The sequence below is a fragment of the Cygnus atratus genome, chromosome 2, assembly GCF_013377495.2.
Source record: "Cygnus atratus isolate AKBS03 ecotype Queensland, Australia chromosome 2, CAtr_DNAZoo_HiC_assembly, whole genome shotgun sequence".
NCBI classification, from domain to species: Eukaryota; Metazoa; Chordata; class Aves; order Anseriformes; family Anatidae; genus Cygnus; species Cygnus atratus.
This window is the reverse complement of record NC_066363.1, coordinates 40623758-40644683: the sequence shown is the minus strand read 5'-3', so window position 1 is coordinate 40644683 and position 20926 is coordinate 40623758. Positions and strand designations below refer to the sequence as shown.

The window sequence follows — 20926 nt, the reverse complement described above, 5'->3', positions numbered from 1 at the left end:
GATGGCTGCCAGGATGTCCTGCTGGGGTGAACACCTCAGGTTTCTGCCTTTTGCATTTTCTCCCTACAGTGAGAAAAGGAAAGGACAACGTGTGGCAGGTATCAGTCACATTTGTTTACCCCGCTCCTGGATGGTGCTCTGGATGCAATGCTCAGTGATGGGTGTAGTATTGAAACTTGCATAGTTGGGAGCACAACTGAAGTTCAGGCCTCCTGTCTTTGGTAAATGCTGCTATTGGCAAATAAGACCTGAGGCACAGTGTCAGCGAAACAGGTGTATCCTTCAGAATTAGGAAAGAAGTGGTGGATATGCAAAGTCAGATCACCTCTACAACAAAGAATTTTTAAGAAGGTTCATGTAGGAAGAGAAGTTCTCTATGGTTTAATGGCTCACTACTAAAACAGCTGAAGTGTCAAGTAATATCTTCCCTACTAGTGTCTGTCTGGTTTTCTTCCCCCATTCTTCATTCTCCTCCTTAGGGTTTTTTCTTCATTTCTCTTTGGTTCTTCTCCCTTCCTTTCTCTCATGTCTGTTTTTTGTCTGCAGTTACCTTTTCTTATATCTCTCATGGTTGCTCACTTTTTTCTTTCTTTTTCTTTTTCTTTTTCTTTTTCTTTTTCTTTTTCTTTTTCTTTTTCTTTTTCTTTTTCTTTTTCTTTTTCTTTTTCTTTTTCTTTTTTCTTTTTTCTTTTTTCTTTTTCTTTAATTTCTTACCATGTTCGTTTCCCTACTTTGGTCTCAGCAGCCAAACAGTGGTGGTGTCGTTGGGTAACAAGACTGCCCCTTTGTCTGTGCAGCCTTCCACACACTACCGCTGAGCTGAGTGTGATCCTCAGACAAAGTGATTGCCCTGAACAGGATGAGTCATTTTTCTTATATATCAAGCACTTTACACCTGAAGTTGGCATTGCTGGAAAAATAGCTGCATGATTCAACTACTTTTCTGACTGTGGCTGGCTTTGTGCTTTAAACTCTTCTCTAACAAGCAGCTGCTTTCCTCTAGTGTTAGGTAACTGTCTGGCATCCACTCTCCATGGTTTTACACCAAATAAATGCAATTGCTTTGTGAGTGCACAGTTGCCACATAAACTTACAGTGTTTTGTGGTTTGTTTTGTTGAGTTGTTTTTTTTTCATCTTGAATTGAAATTCAGGTAAATATAACTTGATATGAATCAGAAATGAAAGAATTTTTGCTTTCTTTCAGTGCAAGTAGATACAAGTCACTTTTTCACATGCGACTCGTTGCTATTCATTTAGTGACGATCTCAAAATAGCCTTGTTTTTGGTTTTTTTTTTTTACTATTTTTGCTATTATTGGACTACCTATGTAAATATAAAGACATGCTTTATAGAACACATTCTCCTAATGTGTCAACATCCTGGTAATACTTTATAAAAACAGAACCTACCTCTGCCAATTTGGACACCTTACCATTTTTTAAGTTACAGAAGAGACAAGTCTTGCCACATGCCCTGAAGATCACAGCTTATGCACCAGCATAAAAGCTGGACCTATGCCATAGATTTTTTTGTCTGTCCAGCAATAAATAGGGAGTCTAGGGAGGTCAGCCTTACTAGGATAATATAGCTTGATAACTTGTGTTTTTTGAAATGGACAGAGAATTCATAGCACATGCCCCACTGATTGAGATACCTCTTTTAGATTTAAAAAAATATATATATTCAATTCTGTTTATTACAAAGCAGTCTACTCTTCTGGACCCTACTAAACATCTTCCACTGTGGTCAGGTGAGAAATCAGCAGGGCTGGCAGTGAGTTTGACTGGGCCTTTACCAGCCCCAATTACAGTTTATTCTGTTATGCCAAGTTATAAGCTGGAGGAGCTCAGGAGTGGAAGAGAGGAACCTCTCAGAATAAACCTTCTTAAGGTTTATTGGACTTCGTTTTGTAATGTTCCCACAAACTAAGAGGTCTCACGGAAAGGAGCACTCCTGAAAGTTGCGTCACTTCACCTGAGCATCTGCACCGATTTGGTTTGCTGTGAATATCTTGCTGAGGTCCACTTCCCTACCACTGTGTTATCACTAGATTTTCTAAGGGTACGTGAGGGTGTTAACCTGCCAGGAGTTTCTGAAAGCAGGAATGCGAGTCTTGGAGTTTTGTGAGGTGCACTCGAACTAGCTGGTCAGCAGCACGTTTGTAGGGAGACTGCTGTACGCCAGGTAGTGCCCTGGGATGTTAAATGTGGATTCATGGTCAAGAATTTACTGTAGTTGTAAATCAGTTTGGTTTGAAAAACACATATTTTTCTTTACCATTTATGATTTCTGCAGCTGCCATGTGAAGACCAGATCATCCTTCTGAAAGGCTGCTGTATGGAGATAATGTCCCTCCGAGCAGCAGTTCGCTATGACCCCGAGAGTGAGACTTTAACGCTAAATGGGGAGATGGCGGTGACGAGGGGCCAGCTGAAAAATGGGGGTCTTGGCGTAGTGTCTGATGCCATTTTTGACCTGGGCATGTCTCTTTCTTCATTTAACCTGGATGACACCGAGGTTGCCCTTCTTCAGGCTGTTCTGCTCATGTCGTCAGGTGAGAACAGAAATATATTGGGACCCCAATCATTCTGAAACTCTTTAGTCTTCATCACAAGTCTCTCTTTAAAGAAATGGGGCACGTTAGATCTTGTAGTGCTGATTGGAGTAATGTGGGTAAAATTCTCTCTCAAAATCTGATGCATTTTAAAATCAGTTTCGTGAGCACAAGGAAAAAAGGGTATTCAGAGAGACAGGCATAGAAGTGGCTTTGGTGACACATCTAGCTCAGTTTAGTGACTTAACAGGGAGGCAGGAGTGATCATCAGAAAGATCTGGTTCTGAGCCAGTTTGCCTTGACTAGAAAAATGATAATTTAGCAACACTTGTCCTTACAGTAAGTTCCCTGTCCCCCTAAGTGCTGTCATGCACTAGGTGAGAAGTACAGTTAATATGCATTTCCAGCAGTCTCACATGCTTAGTTTGACCTTTGTTTTTTCCTACTTAACAACACCCCCGCTTGCTAACTGGCATTTGAGAGCTGTGTTGATTCCCTGCACTGGGACTGTTTTAGCTGGTCTCTTGGTGACATGATACAGAAGCAGCATAGACCGTTTTGTATGATTTCCAAAGAGTTTCTTTCCTTCTCAGATCAAATATATTTTCAAATATGCTTCCGCTGACTGTGCCAGCCCAAAGAGGAAATTCCATTCTTGGGCAGCGACAGATTTGGCAAGGTTTTGTTTTAAGACCACTTTGAAGACTGGACACTGAGTAATAGTACACAGACAGCAATTAACAAGAATTAACTTTGTCTTCAAAACAGAAAGGTTTCCACATTCATCACAACACAGCACTTGACATTCCCAATCAAAACATTTTGATTTCTTTTTAGTTCCCTACACAGTGATACACAAATGGAGTTTCAGAAGAAAGTTCAGAAGACCTGCTTTCCTAGAACTGTCTCCTGAAGAGTGACCTGTGAAAGGAACTTTTCCAGCACTCACATGGGAGCTGATTCAAACTTTCTGCCAAACTTTCAGCATTTATTGTTCTGTGGTGCTCCATAACAGTTTCCTTTGCAGCTCACTTGTGGATCAAAGACTGATCAAAGCCTTGCAGGCTGTAGTGAAAGAGATAGGAAAGAACTGTAATTTAGATATCTGACGAGGAATTTTTTGGTTAGTAGTTGTTTTACAGTAAGGTATACATAGAAGCCTCAGCTGAAATCAAGGATATGCTGCTCCAGTCACTGCAAGGAAACACTTCCCAAACAGCTATTTTCAAGAAGACGGGCAAAACAGACAAAGGATGAAGAAAGGAAGAATTATCTCCTTGTTCTATCAAGGATAGTACTGAGGCACATGTAAATGAGATGCCCAGGGTCAAAGAAGTTGTTTGAGTCAAAGCAGATTCCCTTGGCCTCCATCTTTTCTTATGACAGAATCATCCTATTTTACCTAATTTATGACCAAGAATTCCTTAAAGTAAATGAGTTTTAATGATAATTCTGTTTCTTTGTATCTGCAGATCGCCCAGGCCTTGTTTGCGTCGAGAGGATAGAAAAGTGTCAAGAGGGTTTCCTCCTGGCATTTGAACACTACATTAATTACAGAAAACACCATGTTGCACACTTTTGGCCAAAACTGCTGATGAAAGTGACAGATCTGCGAATGATTGGAGCCTGCCATGCCAGCCGCTTCCTGCACATGAAGGTGGAGTGCCCCACAGAACTCTTCCCTCCGTTGTTTCTGGAGGTGTTTGAGGATTAGAGAGACTGGAGCAGTCCTCCGCACCCCTGTCGCACTACTGGCTGTCATGTCATTCCATTGCCCAGCTCTTCTCACCCTTGTTTGTTCTTCTTTTGTTCTCTTCTGATTCTTGAGGCGGGGTTGGGTTTTTGTTTGTTTTTGTTTGTTTGTTTGTTTGGGGTTGCTGGGGGCAGTTGCATACACATGGATGAAAACATCCCTTTAATGCAGGTACTTGTGACTATTGCAGTTTGTTCTTCGGTCCTTTGATGTGAATGCTTTGACAGCTTAACAGTGAAAATACAAACAGACCAGTCTCATTCACCAGCACTTGCGTGGTCACCAGCTCACATGCATCATTGCTTGGAAGTTATGGGAGATTAATTGAAGTGGCAGAAAATAAATTGGCCTCCAAGTTAAAGCAGCTATTGTTAATTTGATCCTGGCAATTCTGTCTAGTATTACCTCACTTTGCAGGGCACAAGTGACCATTTAATGCAATGAAATTTCCAGTCTTCATGGTTGTTTCTATTGTGACAATTACCATTATGATCTAGGATCTTCATCACCATCATGATCCCATCATTATCTGAGGATTGTTCCAATGGATGCAGTTTAACCGTGCCCCATAAATCAAGTATCTAGAAAATGCGGAGTGGTAAAAGGGACTGATTCATTTTTTTCCACGTGTATAAGAAAGTAAGATTCTTCAGTTCTTACTGTGTTTGAACTCCAGGTAACTTCACTGGGAGGTCTGTTGGAGCTAGGAGGGAAATTCGGTCCTCTGAGATGCTTTTTCCTGAGAGTGGGGTGATCTGCTTGTTCTGAGGTGTGTGGAAAATCCATCGCTCTGAAGGAGGAGGCTGTTTGTCAGGATAGAAGGATTTCCTCAGAATTATTCAGGGATGTGAGTGATCACAGAATGATGACAAGGAGAATGAAACATATGGGATGACCATCAGATGGAACAAAAACCAATTGTGTTATTAATGACACTCGAGACTGTACAGCTTTATCCCAGTAATACAAATAGCATTGCTTGGCAGTAATCTTTTGTTTTATATATATATATAAAGTTTATATGCACGTATATATATATAATTTTATATATATATAATTACAAATCTTCAGCAGATGTCTTAAACATTTTTCCATATTTTTGTGTTCTTTCTCTCTCTCTCTCTCTCCTTCTTTCACCCTTTCTTGTGTGTGTGTATGTTTATGTGTGTTGATCAGCTAGGTTCTCCCTCCTTGGTGTGCGTTTGTGTTTTGTTTGGCTAGTTTCTCACTTGATTCCTTCAAATAATTTATTTCCACTAACTGCACTAGCAGGAACTGAAGTGAGCAAAGACAGGATGTCCTGCTGCTGAAATCTGCAAGCCAGTATCCAGAATACTGGAATGTTTGGAGGCCTGTAATGAGGGCATTATGGGTAGAGGTTCCTTTCTGTCATCCATCTCCTTTCAGGGGCTTTGTCCCTGGATTTTATAAACTTGATATTAAACCATTCTCTGAATTTGTATGATACATCAAAAGCATTCTTCTGTTCTTCCTGGGAACTCAGAGACTTAATTCACCTATTTCGCACTTCCTCATATCCCACATTCTTTTGTGTTGTGCATTCACTAGTACCAGTTTCTGTCTCTGCTATTTATTGATATATTTGCCTGGAGAGTCAGTGGGCATTGTTAGGGTGGTTGTGTTAACTTTCAAAGCTCATGGCCCGTAAACCAATACGTTACACATTTATCCCCTCATGAGACCACGATACTCAGGAAAATTTAATCTTATAGGTGGAACACAGAATATATATGCCAGAGGTTAAATTATTTTCACCTCTGTTTCCCTTTATCACTGATAAAGCGTTTGGAGTGCTGTTGGCTCTTCTTTCAGGGTTGTGGAATCTTGTTCTCCCTGTTCTTTGGTATCGTATGCACCTGTAGTGAGTTGTGAGCATTGATGTTATTCCTTACAGGTTGTGCACGTAATTTCATGAGAATATAAAACACAATGGCGTGTTCAGGGCTTTTTGCAGGTAGCAAGTAGGCAGGCCATTGGAAACTAGTCCTTAAATGCTTGCTGGAGTTGAAGAATCTCTGTCGTGGGCTGTGTTTGCTCCATCTCAAAATGTGTACCAACACCATTCTCTACCCAAATTCCTGGTAGAGTGCTATGTCTTGGGGACAAGGAGCTGGAAACTCTCCTGCTTTTTGGAACAAGAGACCAGACAACTTGATGAACTTGCTTGTGTTTGGTTCTGCAGAATCTCAGATGGGCAGCATCTGCAGTCAGTGAAGAATATTAGATATCTGATTTGGGGGTGGTTTGATAGGGCACTGACAGTATGTAGGAAGAGCAAAAAAACAGCCCATCCATTACTGGCATCTATACCCCTAATGGCTCTCAAAAATAAAAGAAGTGTGTGTGTCTTTTGGAGTTCTGTACTGCCAGAGCATGGAGTTTCTTCTGAAGCCTGTCTGAGTATCTCATCTAATAGCTAAATGTGAGCTTGAATTGGTGTACAAGCTTTTGACTGTGCTGCAGACGAGACCACAGAGAAAAAACATGTCATTTTCCCCTGGTCATTCACAGTGACCTCACTACAAGCCTTTTTTTCTTGAGCTTCAGTTCCTAGAGTCACATTGCTACTTGAGAGGTTCAGTCTCTCATTAAGATCAACAATTCTCATCCTTTGGGTTATAAAGAAAATCAGTAGCCTAAATTGGCAGTCACTACCCAAAAGTGACTTCTCGTAGCTTGTAACTACTGAGGCCACCACTACTGGCCTTTGAACACTTGGGAGTGTCAGGACTGCATTAATCAAAAAATAGAAAAGGTCACAGGTTAGAAAAAATGTGAGAGTTACTGGATTGACTTGGGAAGCAGCGAGAGATGAAGGAACCTGCAACACCCTGGACAGAACTGCAGTTTGAGGCAGTGCTGAGAATTAACACTTCGCACACTGGCTGCTGTAAAAATAATTGCTCATACAGGAACTTGTCTCCAAAGGTGACCAAAGCAAGTTACAAAGTTTTAAAACAGAGCCTGTATAAATGGATGTCTGAATTCAGGCATGTAAGCTGCATTTAGGCATCCAAGCTAATGGCCTGACTTCCCAAGATGCCGATGCAGCTTGGGGTTGTGGTTAATCAGGGTTCAGAAAACCAGACCTCCTTTCTTAGATGACTGCAGGTGGGCCAAAGTGCGTAAAATTAGGTGACTGACTTTGAATAGTTCAGCAGTGCTTTAAGCAGTAAGGACATATGTCAGCATACTTTTCTAGCTTTTTAGATTACATTGGAATCTGGCTCTGATTAACAGGAGGATTAGTAATATTCCTCATTGAAAACTAAGAACTAGCTCTGACAGATTTGATGCTCTGACATCTAATGGCCTCTGATCTCCTACCAGTCTTGTTTGTGTGTCTTCAGTGACTTCCTTAGTCTGATTCCTGATCTACATGATCATGAGAGCAAAATTAAAACCCATGAGGATGCTCTTGCAGACTCGTACTAGTGGATGTGACCTCAGTCCTGCAATGACGTACCTGCTTTTATATACCAGTGGTCTCAGGCCACTGTAGAATTAGTGGAGCCACTGGATTTACCACCTGAGTGGCAGACATCAGTACTGCAGCTACAGTCAGCAGCATTTGGAGGGAAACAACGGGCACTTTTCAGTGCAGTCCAGCATCTTCTTTCTGACGGTGCCACGCAACCCTCATTTTTGCTTTGTGGTCTGTGTGGGGGTGTTGCATAGAAGATTCTTCCTCTCAAACCTGATTGTCATCCTTCATGGTTTTGCCCTGGGTAACAAGTGCATTTAGATGCCCATTTCATGTGTAATATCAGTTAAGTTATTGATATTTATAATGACACATATAGTGCGTGATAATGATTTTTGTTTACATTCTGCCAAAATGTAGGTGTTAGAGTTAGATCTCTGAGGCCCAAAACCATCCTTGAGCAAAGTGCTTGCTTCTTCAGAGGCAGGCATCAGAAAGAGAAAAAAAATATGTCCAGAAAGACCATTTGTATCTGAAATCTGCCAAGACAGGGCTGTTGATCACAAGCAGAGCATGTCATTGCTAGTGATGTATTTTTATGCTATGGAACTCTAACCTGTATATGTCATATTGACTTTTTGCTGCATGAATCATAAATTATAAAAATCAGTCTTACAGTTTTGAGATGTAGCCAGCATTCCTAAGGCTAAACCTTTTTCATTGACAGAATCAAAATCCACAACCAAGGAATATATTCCTCTCACTGTGAGAGCAATTGAAAGCATTCAACATTTATCTTTTCACAACGGAAGAGGCAACAGGACCTCTTAATGTGTCTTGTTATTGTGATCATCTGGAAATGATTGCCAGACGTTTCCTTTTGATATAGCAATGAAGTGATCCGTATTTAAATTTTATAGAGAGAAACTTTATTCTAGTGTGATAGAGATTTATTTTCCACTTAAAGATTCAAAACAGTGTGAGCACATTTTTTTACTATGGTATATTTTTGCTTTAAAATTAAAAACAACAAAAAAAAAAGGTTTGGCCTTATCACAAAGTTTTAGTGTGCCGTATAGATGTTAGCAAATGCAAAGAGTATGCATTATTTGTGTGTATCCACATTGACTGATGTCGCCTTCGAAAAGCAATATTGTGCAGGTAATAAGTTGTTTGTGACTGTCCATTGCACAGTTTACCTTCTTTAAAAGCTAACCTTGTTTATGCACAAGACAATCAAATGTAAATCTACATCAGCACCCAGGTGTAGATTAAATTTATGTAAATTACTGAGCACAATGTAAAACATTAAAAGACACTTTATTTAATTACACATTTAATGTTGGTAAAGATAGTATCAGGGCATGAACTAGCTGACATACTGTAATTTCTTTTTCTCTTTTCCTACTTCTTTAGCACTCTTAAGTTTTAGTTTGCTCATAAATACATCAAATTAGTCATTCATCTTTTTTTTTTTTTGAAGAGAAGGGTGGTTTGGGTTGTTTATTTGTTTTTATAAAGTTAGTTGGGAGGATTTCTTACTTTGTCTATGAGGTTTGTGGGTTTTGCTTATTTGGTTTATTTTTTTATATCAGTTTCGTGCCCTGAGGGTAAGGCAAACAATACACAGTACAGTAAAAAACAAAATACCTTGGATGATGTATTTTTTTGCAAACAGTGTTAAGAGTTATGCTAGATTGGTAATATTTTTTCAGCCTAAAATATATTAAAAAAAAAAATCTGTGATCACAAATGTTTTAAACTATCTAAAGAGAAAATTTGTATATTTGGGGGAAGAAAATAATTTTTACATAGCTTTTGTATGCAGATATTAAAATGTAATTATGAATATAGTGGGCATAGATAACTGTGTAAGCTTGAATTCTAAAAAAGAAAAAGCTTATAACCGAACAGTGGTCCTGGTCTCTCTTTCTCTTTGTCCCAGGCTGTTAGTCAGCTGTCACACACTTCCAAGCTGCTGGCATGGGAGGAGTAGGGCACAGAGCAAAGTGTTGTGTTGTCACTAACCTGTTCACGTTTCTCTCCTTCTGCATCCCTTTCATCACCTATCTCCTGTCTTATCTCCTCTCCTCCCTCGGGCGCCCAGCCGATGACTTTCACTTCCCTGCTCTTTACATCAGCCAAACGTAACTCGCTTTGGAGAACTGACTCTTGATTTATGTCTCACCAATTACAGATGCTAAGGGAACGCCCTTTCTGTCCGTCTTTGTTCCCAGTCTAGACGGGGCTGCTGTGACACGAGTGGTAGGCTCCTTGACTCCTCACGCCTTCCATACCTCAGTCAGCTGCTGCCTGCGGAGAAGACCTCCTCGTTCAGATGTCCTCTCTACCCTCATACTCCTTTGCAGTGTTGATTTCTCCTCCCCTTCTTGCCCCCCTTGGCAAGAGGAGTGAGACCTAGGCCTGGGACCAGGCGGTTTCTTGGCCTGTCCCAAATGCCATTGCTTCGCCGTGACTTCATGGGCCGGCTGCCTGTTCATGCTCAAGGTGCCCTGCCAAGCATGGTGCCGAGCTCCCTGCCCTTCACATACGCCAGGCTTGTGTCCCTGAGGGCTTCTTCCCACTGCTGCCCATGGGAGCGGGACCTGCCTTCGAAGGCAGAGGCTCTGTCTGAACAGCATGGGGGAAGGCAACGAATCCGTGCTGCTCTCCCTTAAATTAAATCCCTCAAAGCACTTCACTGCAGGCAGCTGAGTGTGGAAGTGGTGCCAAAGCCCCAGGTCGGGTTGCGCTGGAATTGGCAGTCGTGGGCTGCTCGGGCCCAGCTCTGGCGCGAGGGACTGGTTTGCTGCATGACAGCTTGTTTGCTTGAGGGGAGGAGATAACTCTGCAGACCTCAGTGTGCTGGCTATGATCTTCTCAGCCTTCACTGTTCGTACTGCTGGGGAAGGCTGTGCTTTTCCAAAAGTGGCATGAGGTCTGTGGAGAGGAGCAGAAACCCATCAGCTGTGTGTATTTGCTTTGGTGTATGTACATGACTGCAGGGAAGGTAACAAAAGATGGTCGGTTCTCACCCCCAAGCACTGGGCGCTGCCAGAATGAGTGTGGCCGGAGCAGGCTGATGTGATCAGCCCTGTGCATCCCAAGCCTCTTGCTCGACACACAGCTGCACCTTGTTCTTCCTCGTGGCAGCAGTGGGTGAGGGTGTTCGCCCCCTGAAAACTGAGCCACGTCTCAAGGGTTTTCCCAGTGCGGCCATATGAGTCTAACACTAAACACCTGTGTATTCTACTCGACGTTATGTGTGCACTGTGGAATTCCCAATAGCATCAGTGATTTTGAAATAAGAAAATGTTCATAGTAAGATAGGACCACCTTTGAAATAAGTAAAGGATAAGTATGAAAGTCCCTCCACTGTATGTATTCTATTGCATAGTTTACTGGGTCAAGACTCCTTTCCAGACTGGATCACAGAGCATCTTTGTCTCCTCTCTCATGTCTATTCCTGGGGTAAGCAGTAGCCCTGCAGGTACTGAGTCAGGCTGCCTCAGTAGGCACAAAGAAAGATGTTCCAGAGAACAGATTACCAATTTCCTGTGTCAAGGAGCAGATTTCAGGAATTCAAAAAATAAAAATAAAAAAAAGAAAAAAAAGAAAAAAAAAAGAAGAAAGAAGGAGCCTCTTTGAATCATCTATGAGAGCTTTGAGACTTCTGAGGTCAAGCAATGCTGAAAGACTCATGGGATGCCTGAGGTCCCAAAGGGAGACAAAAGGCTCATGGATCACCCTGATCTTGGGGTTCATTGGAAAATCACAGACCTGTAAAGGTGATACAAGTTCAGCACCTGCTGTACTGAACCAGGATGGCCTTTTACAAGGAGATTGAGACAGCATATAGTGTGTTTTGTTTGGAAAACGCAGTTTAAAAAACCGAAAGGGACTTAAGCAAAAGCCACAAATGAGTCATTTCCCAAATGCCAATGGAATTTGAATTTGCAAGAGGCAGTGTGAGTGGATGTGGCAGAATGCATAGCTTAGAGCTGTGTCACTCTGTGCAGAAATTTCTATTTGCAAGAAGTAAAGATCAGTTTTGCAAAATCCACAGAAAAGCATTGTATAAAGGGAAAAAAGGTATGCATGATCCATGTAGCTGCAAGTTCTTTGATATCTCCCTGCTCAGAGGTAGCAGCAAAAAGGGGAAGAAGTTGTTTTTGCTGGAATAACTATGCAGGCAGCAAGCTTCACTGACTGATGCAGTGTTAACATGGAAGTGAGAGATTGTGCATACCTAAATGTGTGTCTGAAGTTGCAGAAGGAGTTGTCTAAGGCTGAAAATACATTCAAATTGAAATCTGAGAGACAGACTCTCCACTCTAAGGAGCAGGGGAACAGGAAAATAAAAAGGAAAAAAGGAGCCCAACCTGGATAAACCACACCAATACAGCAATATCTGAGGCTGTGACAAGTCCTGACAAGAAGATAAAGATCTGAAAAAATGGAGACTGATGAAAGAAAGGAAGAGGAAATGGCACTAATAGGAGAACACAAAGATCAGACAAAATGCGTGCCCAGGGGTGAGCAATTCAACACGCACAGGGACTTCACATGGTCCAAGCAACCTGAGGTTGGTTTGCTCAGGATGGAAACGCATGCTGGCTGTAGGCTATCACTCTGTCTCTGCAGAATTTGGAGAACACAAAGGACAAAGTAAGCTAGGCTTGCCCCTTGGATCTGCAAGGTGCAAGAGACCAGCTGTGACAAGCGCAGGTGACGGGCTTTGCAGCTCTGTCAGTGAGCGTGGCTGCGAGTACGCACTGCTTCAGGGCCGCGTTAGCCAGGGGCCTGTGGTGAGCAGTGGTGCCAAAACTGCCAGGAAGGGAGGGAGAGAGGCTGAAGGGGCCAACCTCCCCTTCCTGGCGTTGTGCCACTTCATTACAGGTGAGCATCCTCTGGGCCACCCTCAGCTGTGGAGGGTGAAGTGTGGCGAGTTCCCGGGCAGGCTCCTTAAAGCAAAAGGTGGGGAAATATTGCTGGGTGTCAGCGGGCAGATCTTGTGCACCCTGAAGTCAGAGCTGTAGGTGAAGGCACGAAGTGAGACCCAGGCTGAGGTCATGGTGAAGTTGTTCCTTGTTCCTGTAGTGTGCAGGAGAGATCCTGCCACTTGCTTGCACTAACTGCAGAAGGAAGTCTTGTGTGGCTGTAATGCAGAAATGTGTTCTGTCGCTGGAAAGCAGCACACTTTGGCCAAGACCAGAGATCAGTCAGATCAGTGGATGTGAGCAGCAGAGAACCTACCAGCTGCAAAACCATGTGGCCCAGAGGACTGGGAGGGGTTGGGAACCTATCTCAGCATGTTTGTGTTGCCAGGGGTTCCCTTTACTTCTGGCCTGGGCTGGTGATGGGAATAACCATCCTTTCAGAGACCCCAAGGAGGCTGACAGACACCCAGTGTCCCCCCCTTCCTTCCTCACCCTCTGCCAACAGCAGGGAAAGGCTTTGGCTTGGAGCTCTCCTCCTCCATCTCCTTGGTCCTCTCTGCTTAGCACGAGGGATTCATGGGGGCAGCCACTAATGCCGGAGGGTTTGCTACGTCTCCCTGTCTCTCAGTGGAGCTCTCCTGTTCTATGACCACCCGTTCCTGCTGACCACAAACCACAACTTGCTGCTTTTTTCACGCTTTCCTTTTGAGACCCGTTTGCAGGAGAGATGGCTCCAGGTGGAGGTCCCAGCTGGCCTAGTTCTGGCCTGGGCTGGCTGGCCTGCCCCTCGGGTAAGCCCTGCCCTGTGCACAGCCGTGAGGCTGGCTCTCAGACCACCGAGTCTCCTGGCAGGGAGCAGAGGGTTTGCACCGCATGGGTGCTAACCTCAACCTGAGTGGGGCTGTACAGGACCTGAACCCCAACACCCCCTTCTGACAAGAAAGACCGTGCCAGAAAAGACAGCCTGCAGAGCAGAGGGGAATTTGTCTCATCTGTCACTCCCTGGTGGGCACCAAAAGGGCACTTGGGATGGAGGGCAAGAAGCGAAGTGACATGACTTCAGCTGGTACTCGAGTTGTGCATATCGGGTTTGTAAAGCGGGGTTAAACAGCCCCGTCCTGGTCACACACAGCAAGAGGGACCTCTGCTAACCACAAGGCAACGAGCTGCCCTGGCTGAGCTCCAGGAGCCTGGTTTCAGGCACTGCAGCGGCTGATGGAGTGCTGCAGCTCCTGCTACGACTGCCAAGTGTCATTTTCTTGTCTCCATTGTGCCCAAGCTGTCTCCTAAATGTAAAAGTTGGCAGTGGAAGTGCCAATCACTGCTCTGTAGTGGCACTTGAGGCAAGTGGGAAGAGGCCCATGCTCCCCAGAAGGTGTTTGTGAGCAATCTCGCCATGGTCAGATCCAGAGGTATGGGGGGGCTGGTGCCATCACTTCACTGCAAAGTGTTAAATCCTTCACCACATTCAAAATGACTTTGGTAGCTCCAGCTGAAGCCTGGTGCGTTGTTGTTTTTTTGTTTTTTTTTCCACACGTCTGGGCATTTCCTCCATGCAAACCACATCTCCCTCACCAAAAACCCTTTGACTAGGAGACTATGCATCGCTAACACACTGCTGAGCTCTCCAAGGCACCAAATATGCCTTCGCTCTTCTGCCGTGCCCACACAGATGCAGCCTGACCCCAGGGCACGGCTGGTACCTGGCTCGGCAGCTGGGGCACTGGTGAAAGCCGTGGTTACCCCCAAAGTCAGCACGGGGACTGCCTGTAGCAAGGGAGGACCAGCACATAAGTGGCCAGGCTGGGCCTGCCTTGAGCACTGTTTGGCTGTGCTGATGGGTAAGGAAGGAGCCATTTGTTGCACGTGTGCCTTGAGGAGCTGGAGATGTGAGGCACACAGCAGAGGCAGAGCCCCTTGTAGGGGGTTGCTGGTTGCCAGTGAAGCTGCCACAATGCCTGGAAGCTTTTACCTTCTCCTGGCAGATGGAGGGTGGCTCTGAACTAGCATGGCCCCAGCAGTGCAGTGCTGACTCAGGCTAACCAAGGCTCTGGCTCGTTCGTGGCTTTGCTGTGGGTCTAAGAAAAGCCAGGGCATGCTCTGCTGTGGGCAGGAAATGCCAACCACAAGCTGCTTGGCCAAACAAGAGAGCAGAGGGACACAGCGGGCAGCTAATGAGTGTTGTGCTGCACCTTGCCAAGAAGCTGTGCTGGCTCCTCGCTCCCAACCAGGCGTGAGGGCTGAAATCCCAGGCTACAGAAGGAGGAGCTCAACAGAGGTGGCCCAGATGTCCCTGCTGGAGGCACAGGAAGAGGGAACAGGGAAGGCCACCAGCTCCAAGGGGGTGTCTAAGGATGACAGAAAATATGTAGACACCCTCTTGCTATATATCTGAGGCAGAGACAACCATAAACATCTGCCTGCAGGAAATGGGTGGTGACGACAGAGACACATCTGCTGCCTCGGAATCCTGTACCTAAAGTTGAGGTGCAAAGTACTCTTTGTCAGCAGCCTGCAGTATTAAAATGGGTGCCCAGTTGTTACAGAAAAGCCTGCATCCACTTGTCTGTGCTCCTCAGAAGTGTTGTGTCACCAGAGTTTGCAAGGTGGCAGTATTGTTTCCAAGACCCCCAGGGGGAACGTCGGAGTCTAAAGGAAGAGGCCGTTCTGGCAGAGGTTGAGGGGTCTGAGCTCCCTGCAGACTCTGTCTGCACAACAGCTTTGCATTGAACACTGGGCTAAAAACCCAAATGGGGCTGATCCATCACCCCAAAAGCCTACACAGCAGATCAGGTGAGGATTCTTCTGATTGACTTTTGAATGCAAGTTCTGGGGCTGGCTGCTCTTTTCGAGTGCCGAGGACCTCTCTGGGTCCTGGGCTGCCCTGCAGCAAGAGCAAGCAAACCCAGGGCTAGGAATGTCCACATGAAGTCACCACATAAGGTCACCACATGAAGTCACCACGTGAAGTCACCACGTGCCCTGGGCAGCAGCTGGAGAGCCAGGGGCCTTTAGAGGTGCCCTGTGGCAGGGCACGGGGGTTTGGCTGCTGAGCTGGGCTCAAAGCAGAAGGGGCACACGGAGACCACTGGGGCTACTGGCGTGGGATTCCTCTCAATCGCATTTGTATTTAAAGTTTAAAAAAGGAAATTAAGTCATCATCCAACATTAATTATACCTTGTCACATTTCTTGCTTTGCTGATCTGATTTGCCTCTAGCCTTGGCTTCAGACAGTTGAACGCACCTACACACTCCATTTTTCCCACACATGTTTTTTCCTGAACTGAAGCTGATGACAGTCAGTGTTTCAACTCCAAAACAAAGCTAACAATTTCTCTCTCTCTCATTTTTTTTTCCTTAATGGTGGGAAAGAAGGCAGTCATGAGGATCTCAGGAAGCACCAAGACAGGACTGGTTTCTAGGACAGGGCAAGCAGCTGGACAAAAAAAGCCAGGTTTCAGAGTCACTTTCACAAGCTACAAGGCTGTACTTTTACACCTCCCCAGTAATATTTTCATTTTTATCAATTAAGTAAAGATTTTTTTGTTGTTGTTGCTTTCTCTGGACTTCAGAAGAGACTCAGAAGATGTTTGACTTCCACTGGTGAGCCCCTCTCATATTCTGGCATGTTGTGGTGTGCTTACTGCAGATGAAGCCCTTTCCTCCTGCTTGGTGTACATTTTAAGCATGGAGTTTGCTCAGTTAAAGGGAATGCTTGTCTGCACCAGCCACTAGGCCATCACCCTGACATCTTTTACATACGCACACCCTGGCTCCTGGGCATTTTCTTTTTTAGCAAGCAGCAGTAACTCCTGCCCATGGATCAAAGTCAGGTGCCAAGATATGTAAGAGCATGGCCTCTTCTGGGTGTATGCTAGAGCTCTCCACAGGATGTCTTCACTCTAAAAGTACTATACTGCAAAAAATATATATATATTCTTGGTGAGAGAGAGCATGGTGAAATTTTTCCTATTGCAAAAGTTAACAACCAGTTAGGAAAACCTTGCTCTTCTCCGCTGTCGCAGGCTGTGGGATGGCTCAGGACTGCATTATTCTTGGACCAGTTTTGAAGTAGTCTAGCACTGAACGCAAGAGCATATTCTGCACTTTAATTTGTGTGGCCCTAATTTTAGAACTTGATGTCATGTTATTGTATTGAGCAATCTGCTTGTCGCTTTCCCTCTGAGCTTCCTTCATGTCCCTGAAATGGGTACTGAGTGGTTTGTACTGAATTTTCCCATTTTTCCCCCTGTCATTTCAGGCCTGATGGAGGTAGGGTGCCAGGAGTAATTTTTGTATAATGCAAAGTAACTGATGACTAATAACAAGAGCCAAGACTTGAAACTGTTTTCATAATTCCCCTTCTTGAAAGGAGAAGTTGAAAAAAATATCTCCATTTCCCTCCTCTGTGTATGTATATGCGCTAAATGCCTCATATAATATGGAAATATATCCTTCTGCTTTTGCATTGGAGAATCTGCATTTTTAATTTTTTTAAGTACAATTATGAAAACTATCTGATGAAAACTACAGCCTGCAACAAGAAAGCACAGAGGTAAGTGATGGCTGAAAGTTCTTCCAGCTTGAAGACATGACCTAGACATGACAAGAGATGACCTAGACATGACAAGATCTTACCTACCTGCTGCTGATGGGGGTGGCTCTGTCCTAAAAGCTGTTCAGAAATCAGGTGGCCTTATCTTGCCTGTAAGAATCAGCCATACCCACAATTTATTTCAGTAGGGATCTTTCTGAGTGAAACATCATCTCTTTTTTCCTGAAGTGGGCTTAAAAGTATCGGGAAGTGATGTCTATTAGTCAATGCACGCAGTCTGGCTTTTTTTGCTGGCTGTGCAAGGACAGGTAAAGGTTCAATGGCCCAGCCCCACACAGCCTCTGCCCAGGAGCTGGGCTCACCCACAGCAGCAGGGATTTGGCAAAGCTGGGCCAGCTGAATGGGGTGTGTGCGCCTGTGTGAGGGCAGGTCTGCGCCACGCAGGCAGCACGTACAGGCTTGTGTTTCACCTTGCTGCTCTGCTCTGGTCTCTGGGCTGCTCTCCCTGCCTCAGCAGAGTGTCCCGCTGCCAACACCAAGGCAGGAGGATGCTCGCAGTGCCTGCAAGGACAGGAGTCTGGCCCTGATACGGTATGCCAGAGGTGGTACTTCCTACATGGGGTAACAGGCGATGAGGAGAAATATGCAGTCTGATATATAAACGTGCTCAAATAGTGTGAACAGGCAAGCATATACAACAGTCCTTCTTAAAAAGGAGTTACAGAAGGCTGAAAATAACCCCTTCTGGAAAAGCAAAGGGAACCGCAGCACCGGGAGGCTGCCTGTGGTCCCTGCAGGTTCTCCCCAATGGAGGAGCTTTTCCCTGGCTCCATGTGCCCCTGGCTCCTGCACTGGGCCACAGCTCTACACGCCACCCACCCTGCACAGAGCCTGTCTATGGGGGCAAGAGCCCAAAGGAAGTAAAAGCGTGGATGCCACTGAGCACTGATGCTGTGACAGCAACCCGTGACAGCAGGTATGGTCAGACCATGATGGATGTAAAGCAGGACAGAGGGTTTGCAGCTCAGATGTTTGAAACGTCAGGACTCTTCCCACGTGGAAAGGAAAGTGCCCTGGGCTGTGGTTGTTGGTTTTGCACCTAGGTAGTTTAAGTGGTAGCTTTTGCGACATACAGACAAATAGATACAGAGAAACATTTATTATCCATCATTTCTCTATTGAGAAATGCAGCCTGGCCTTGGGTCCTGATGCTCCTGCGTTCCTGTCAGAGCTTCCACAAGGTCCATGGTGATTTTAGTCTGATCCTGCCTAAAATATTTTTGACCATTCCATGTTTCCTGCATCACACAGCTGAGGTGGTCACGGGTGAGGGAGGCAGGAACTTTTGCTGCTCAGAAATCACATCCTATTCACACCACAGATGTGAGATACACTGCTGTTAAGTGCGCTGAGCTTGTCCCTTTGAGCAGTGTAGGCACTAAGAAGCTCAGGTCATTGTTTCCCTTTGGATCTTCCTTTGTGACTGCACATTGGGCTGCTTGGGACACAGTGTTTCAAACTGGGTTATGTAGAAAACTGCCCTTCCAACCAAATTAAATGTTTTGTAAAAATATATTTATTCTTTCCAGTAACTTTATCAATTCTACTCAGGCATTCTGCATGGCAGGAGGGTTGGACCTTCAGAGGCCCCTTCCAACCTCAACCATTCTGTGACTCTGATTCTTCTTCAGATAAAACATTGCAGTTTGTCCTGGGACGGGAGCATGGGCATGAAAGCTGGAAAACAAACACTTTCAGCTGGAACAACCTAAAAACTGTATTTGGAAAAACAACCATAGGATCTTATGAAGTTCACTGATGATTATCCCCTGGCCAGACTCCCTCTCTCATCCCTTACCATCTGTCCTCTTTGCACAATGCCAGAGGCTGCAAAAAGAGCTCGAGGCTGATGAGCCCAGCCGCTGCAGGAGGTTGGGGACACAGCACCCACCCCACTTGCTGCCAGAAATCCTCTCTGACATTTCTGATAGAGAACCGTAGGAGGAAGGGGAATTTAAAGCTTTTCCTTTAGCTACCTTCTTTACCAAAGTACTTTGCCAAAGCTACAAAAGTCACAGAAAGAGGAAAAATCCAGCTAACCTGCACTACAGCAAACCCTAGGAAAAAGAGCTTGCCAGACTATATGATGAACAAGGTTTAGAAATTATCTACTTAGACTTACCCTTCTGCCTCCTGCCCACAGTCATTTGATTTCACAAGTTTTGGAAGGAATGCTGTCATTTACATAGAGGAGCTTTGCCCAAACCAGCAGCAAAAAGTGCTGGAGAGCTGAAAACCCCTTAAAGTGAAAAACAGGAAACTTACACCACAGGAATCCTGAATGCTCGGTTTAAAGAGGATTCACCCATTGGAAAATGCTAAGTATTTACTCGAGGGTTATAAAAATAATAAATGTTCAGAAAAGAGAGCATGAGATCAATTTTTTCAAAAAAGGAAGAGTAAGGCAGTCCAGCTAAGAAGCATGATTTGCCCTTCATTAGGGGAAACCTGAAATCCTGTGACTATGCAAAAAGCCTGGCATATGTAAGAGTTTAAAACGTCACAGACTGATGAACTCCATTAAATACATGGTTTCATGCAACCTCTAAAATTTGAAGAGGGATTGCAAAGCTGTTCCATAAAGGCCAGAAAATGTCCATTTATTTTCTTCAAGTACCAAACAGGCCCGGCAAGACAGAGGTTGTCTGGAGCTACTGTACCACCAGGTCTGGAGTTCCTTCACCACATCCTGCTGAGGCCACTGCATGGAATCATACAGGAACATAGCTCATCACTTCTTTTACTAAACTTAAATCTGAAAAGGACACCAAGACACAACCACCTTCCCCAAAAATGTGGGATCCCAAACTGGCCCAGGACAAGAAAGAGACATTTCAGTCTTAAGTGCAGCTCCGTGGGCCTCCCTGGTCTCCACAGCCAGCTGTGGGGCTGCTCGTCCCATCCCAGGCCCAGATCCCAGCCCTGTCCTCAGCCCAAGCCACACATCAGAGGGAGCAAACCACAAACTTTCAAGCTGAGAATACTAATTCCCACCTGGCCTTTGCCATCATAGAGGCTCTTTCCATCTCACGTGGGTATGCAGCACCAATGCTCCATTTTCATCCTGCTCCTACTCCATCACACAGAATTAACAGAGCTCATGCTGCCCTTATGGTCATGGGAAAGTCACTTCTTTATGTCCCTCAGTTCCATTTACTCTGTTTGATCTTTGTTGATTTTTATCATTCACTTCATTCTGCTTTTCCATAAAATGTGATATGTGCCTTACATGCAGGTATAACTTTCAGTTCTTCTATTTACTTTCCTCAACAGGCATAATGCAGTAGCTTTTAATTCTGCATTAAAGTCCTGCTGCTGCCTGTAGTAATACATTAAATTGTTCATCATGTCTAGTTTGCTTTTATGATGATGTTTTCATTCACCTAGAAAGAGTGGGATTTATGTAGAAATAATTGAGTAAATTAACTATCTAGGAAATCTTAGGTAGAATTTAATAATGTCCTTAATGTGCTTTTGTGCTTAAAAACTGCTAAGCTGTAACACAAGAATTTCCTGTTCTTTCTCACCTCTTTGTATAATAGGACAGGACCTGTTAAAACTAGCCTGAGTGCCAGGCTTGCCAGTATTGGAGAACAGGAAAATCTCAACTGCCATCA

General features: G+C 44.6%; 1 protein-coding gene across 9 annotated transcripts in view; it reads left to right on the top strand.

Annotated features, from left to right (window-relative positions):
* The window catches only part of THRB (thyroid hormone receptor beta), a 165192-nt gene extending 160520 nt beyond the window's left edge, over positions 1-4672 (top strand). For all 9 annotated transcript variants that reach the window (XM_035556357.2, XM_050708565.1, XM_050708567.1 and 6 more), the window contains 2 exons: positions 2297-2555; positions 4028-4672. In XM_035556357.2, the coding sequence (XP_035412250.1) occupies positions 2297-2555; positions 4028-4269 (501 nt within the window). In that variant the 3' untranslated portion in view covers positions 4270-4672. The remainder of the gene's footprint in view (positions 1-2296; positions 2556-4027) is intronic.
* Positions 4673-20926: the final 16254 nt, after the last annotated feature.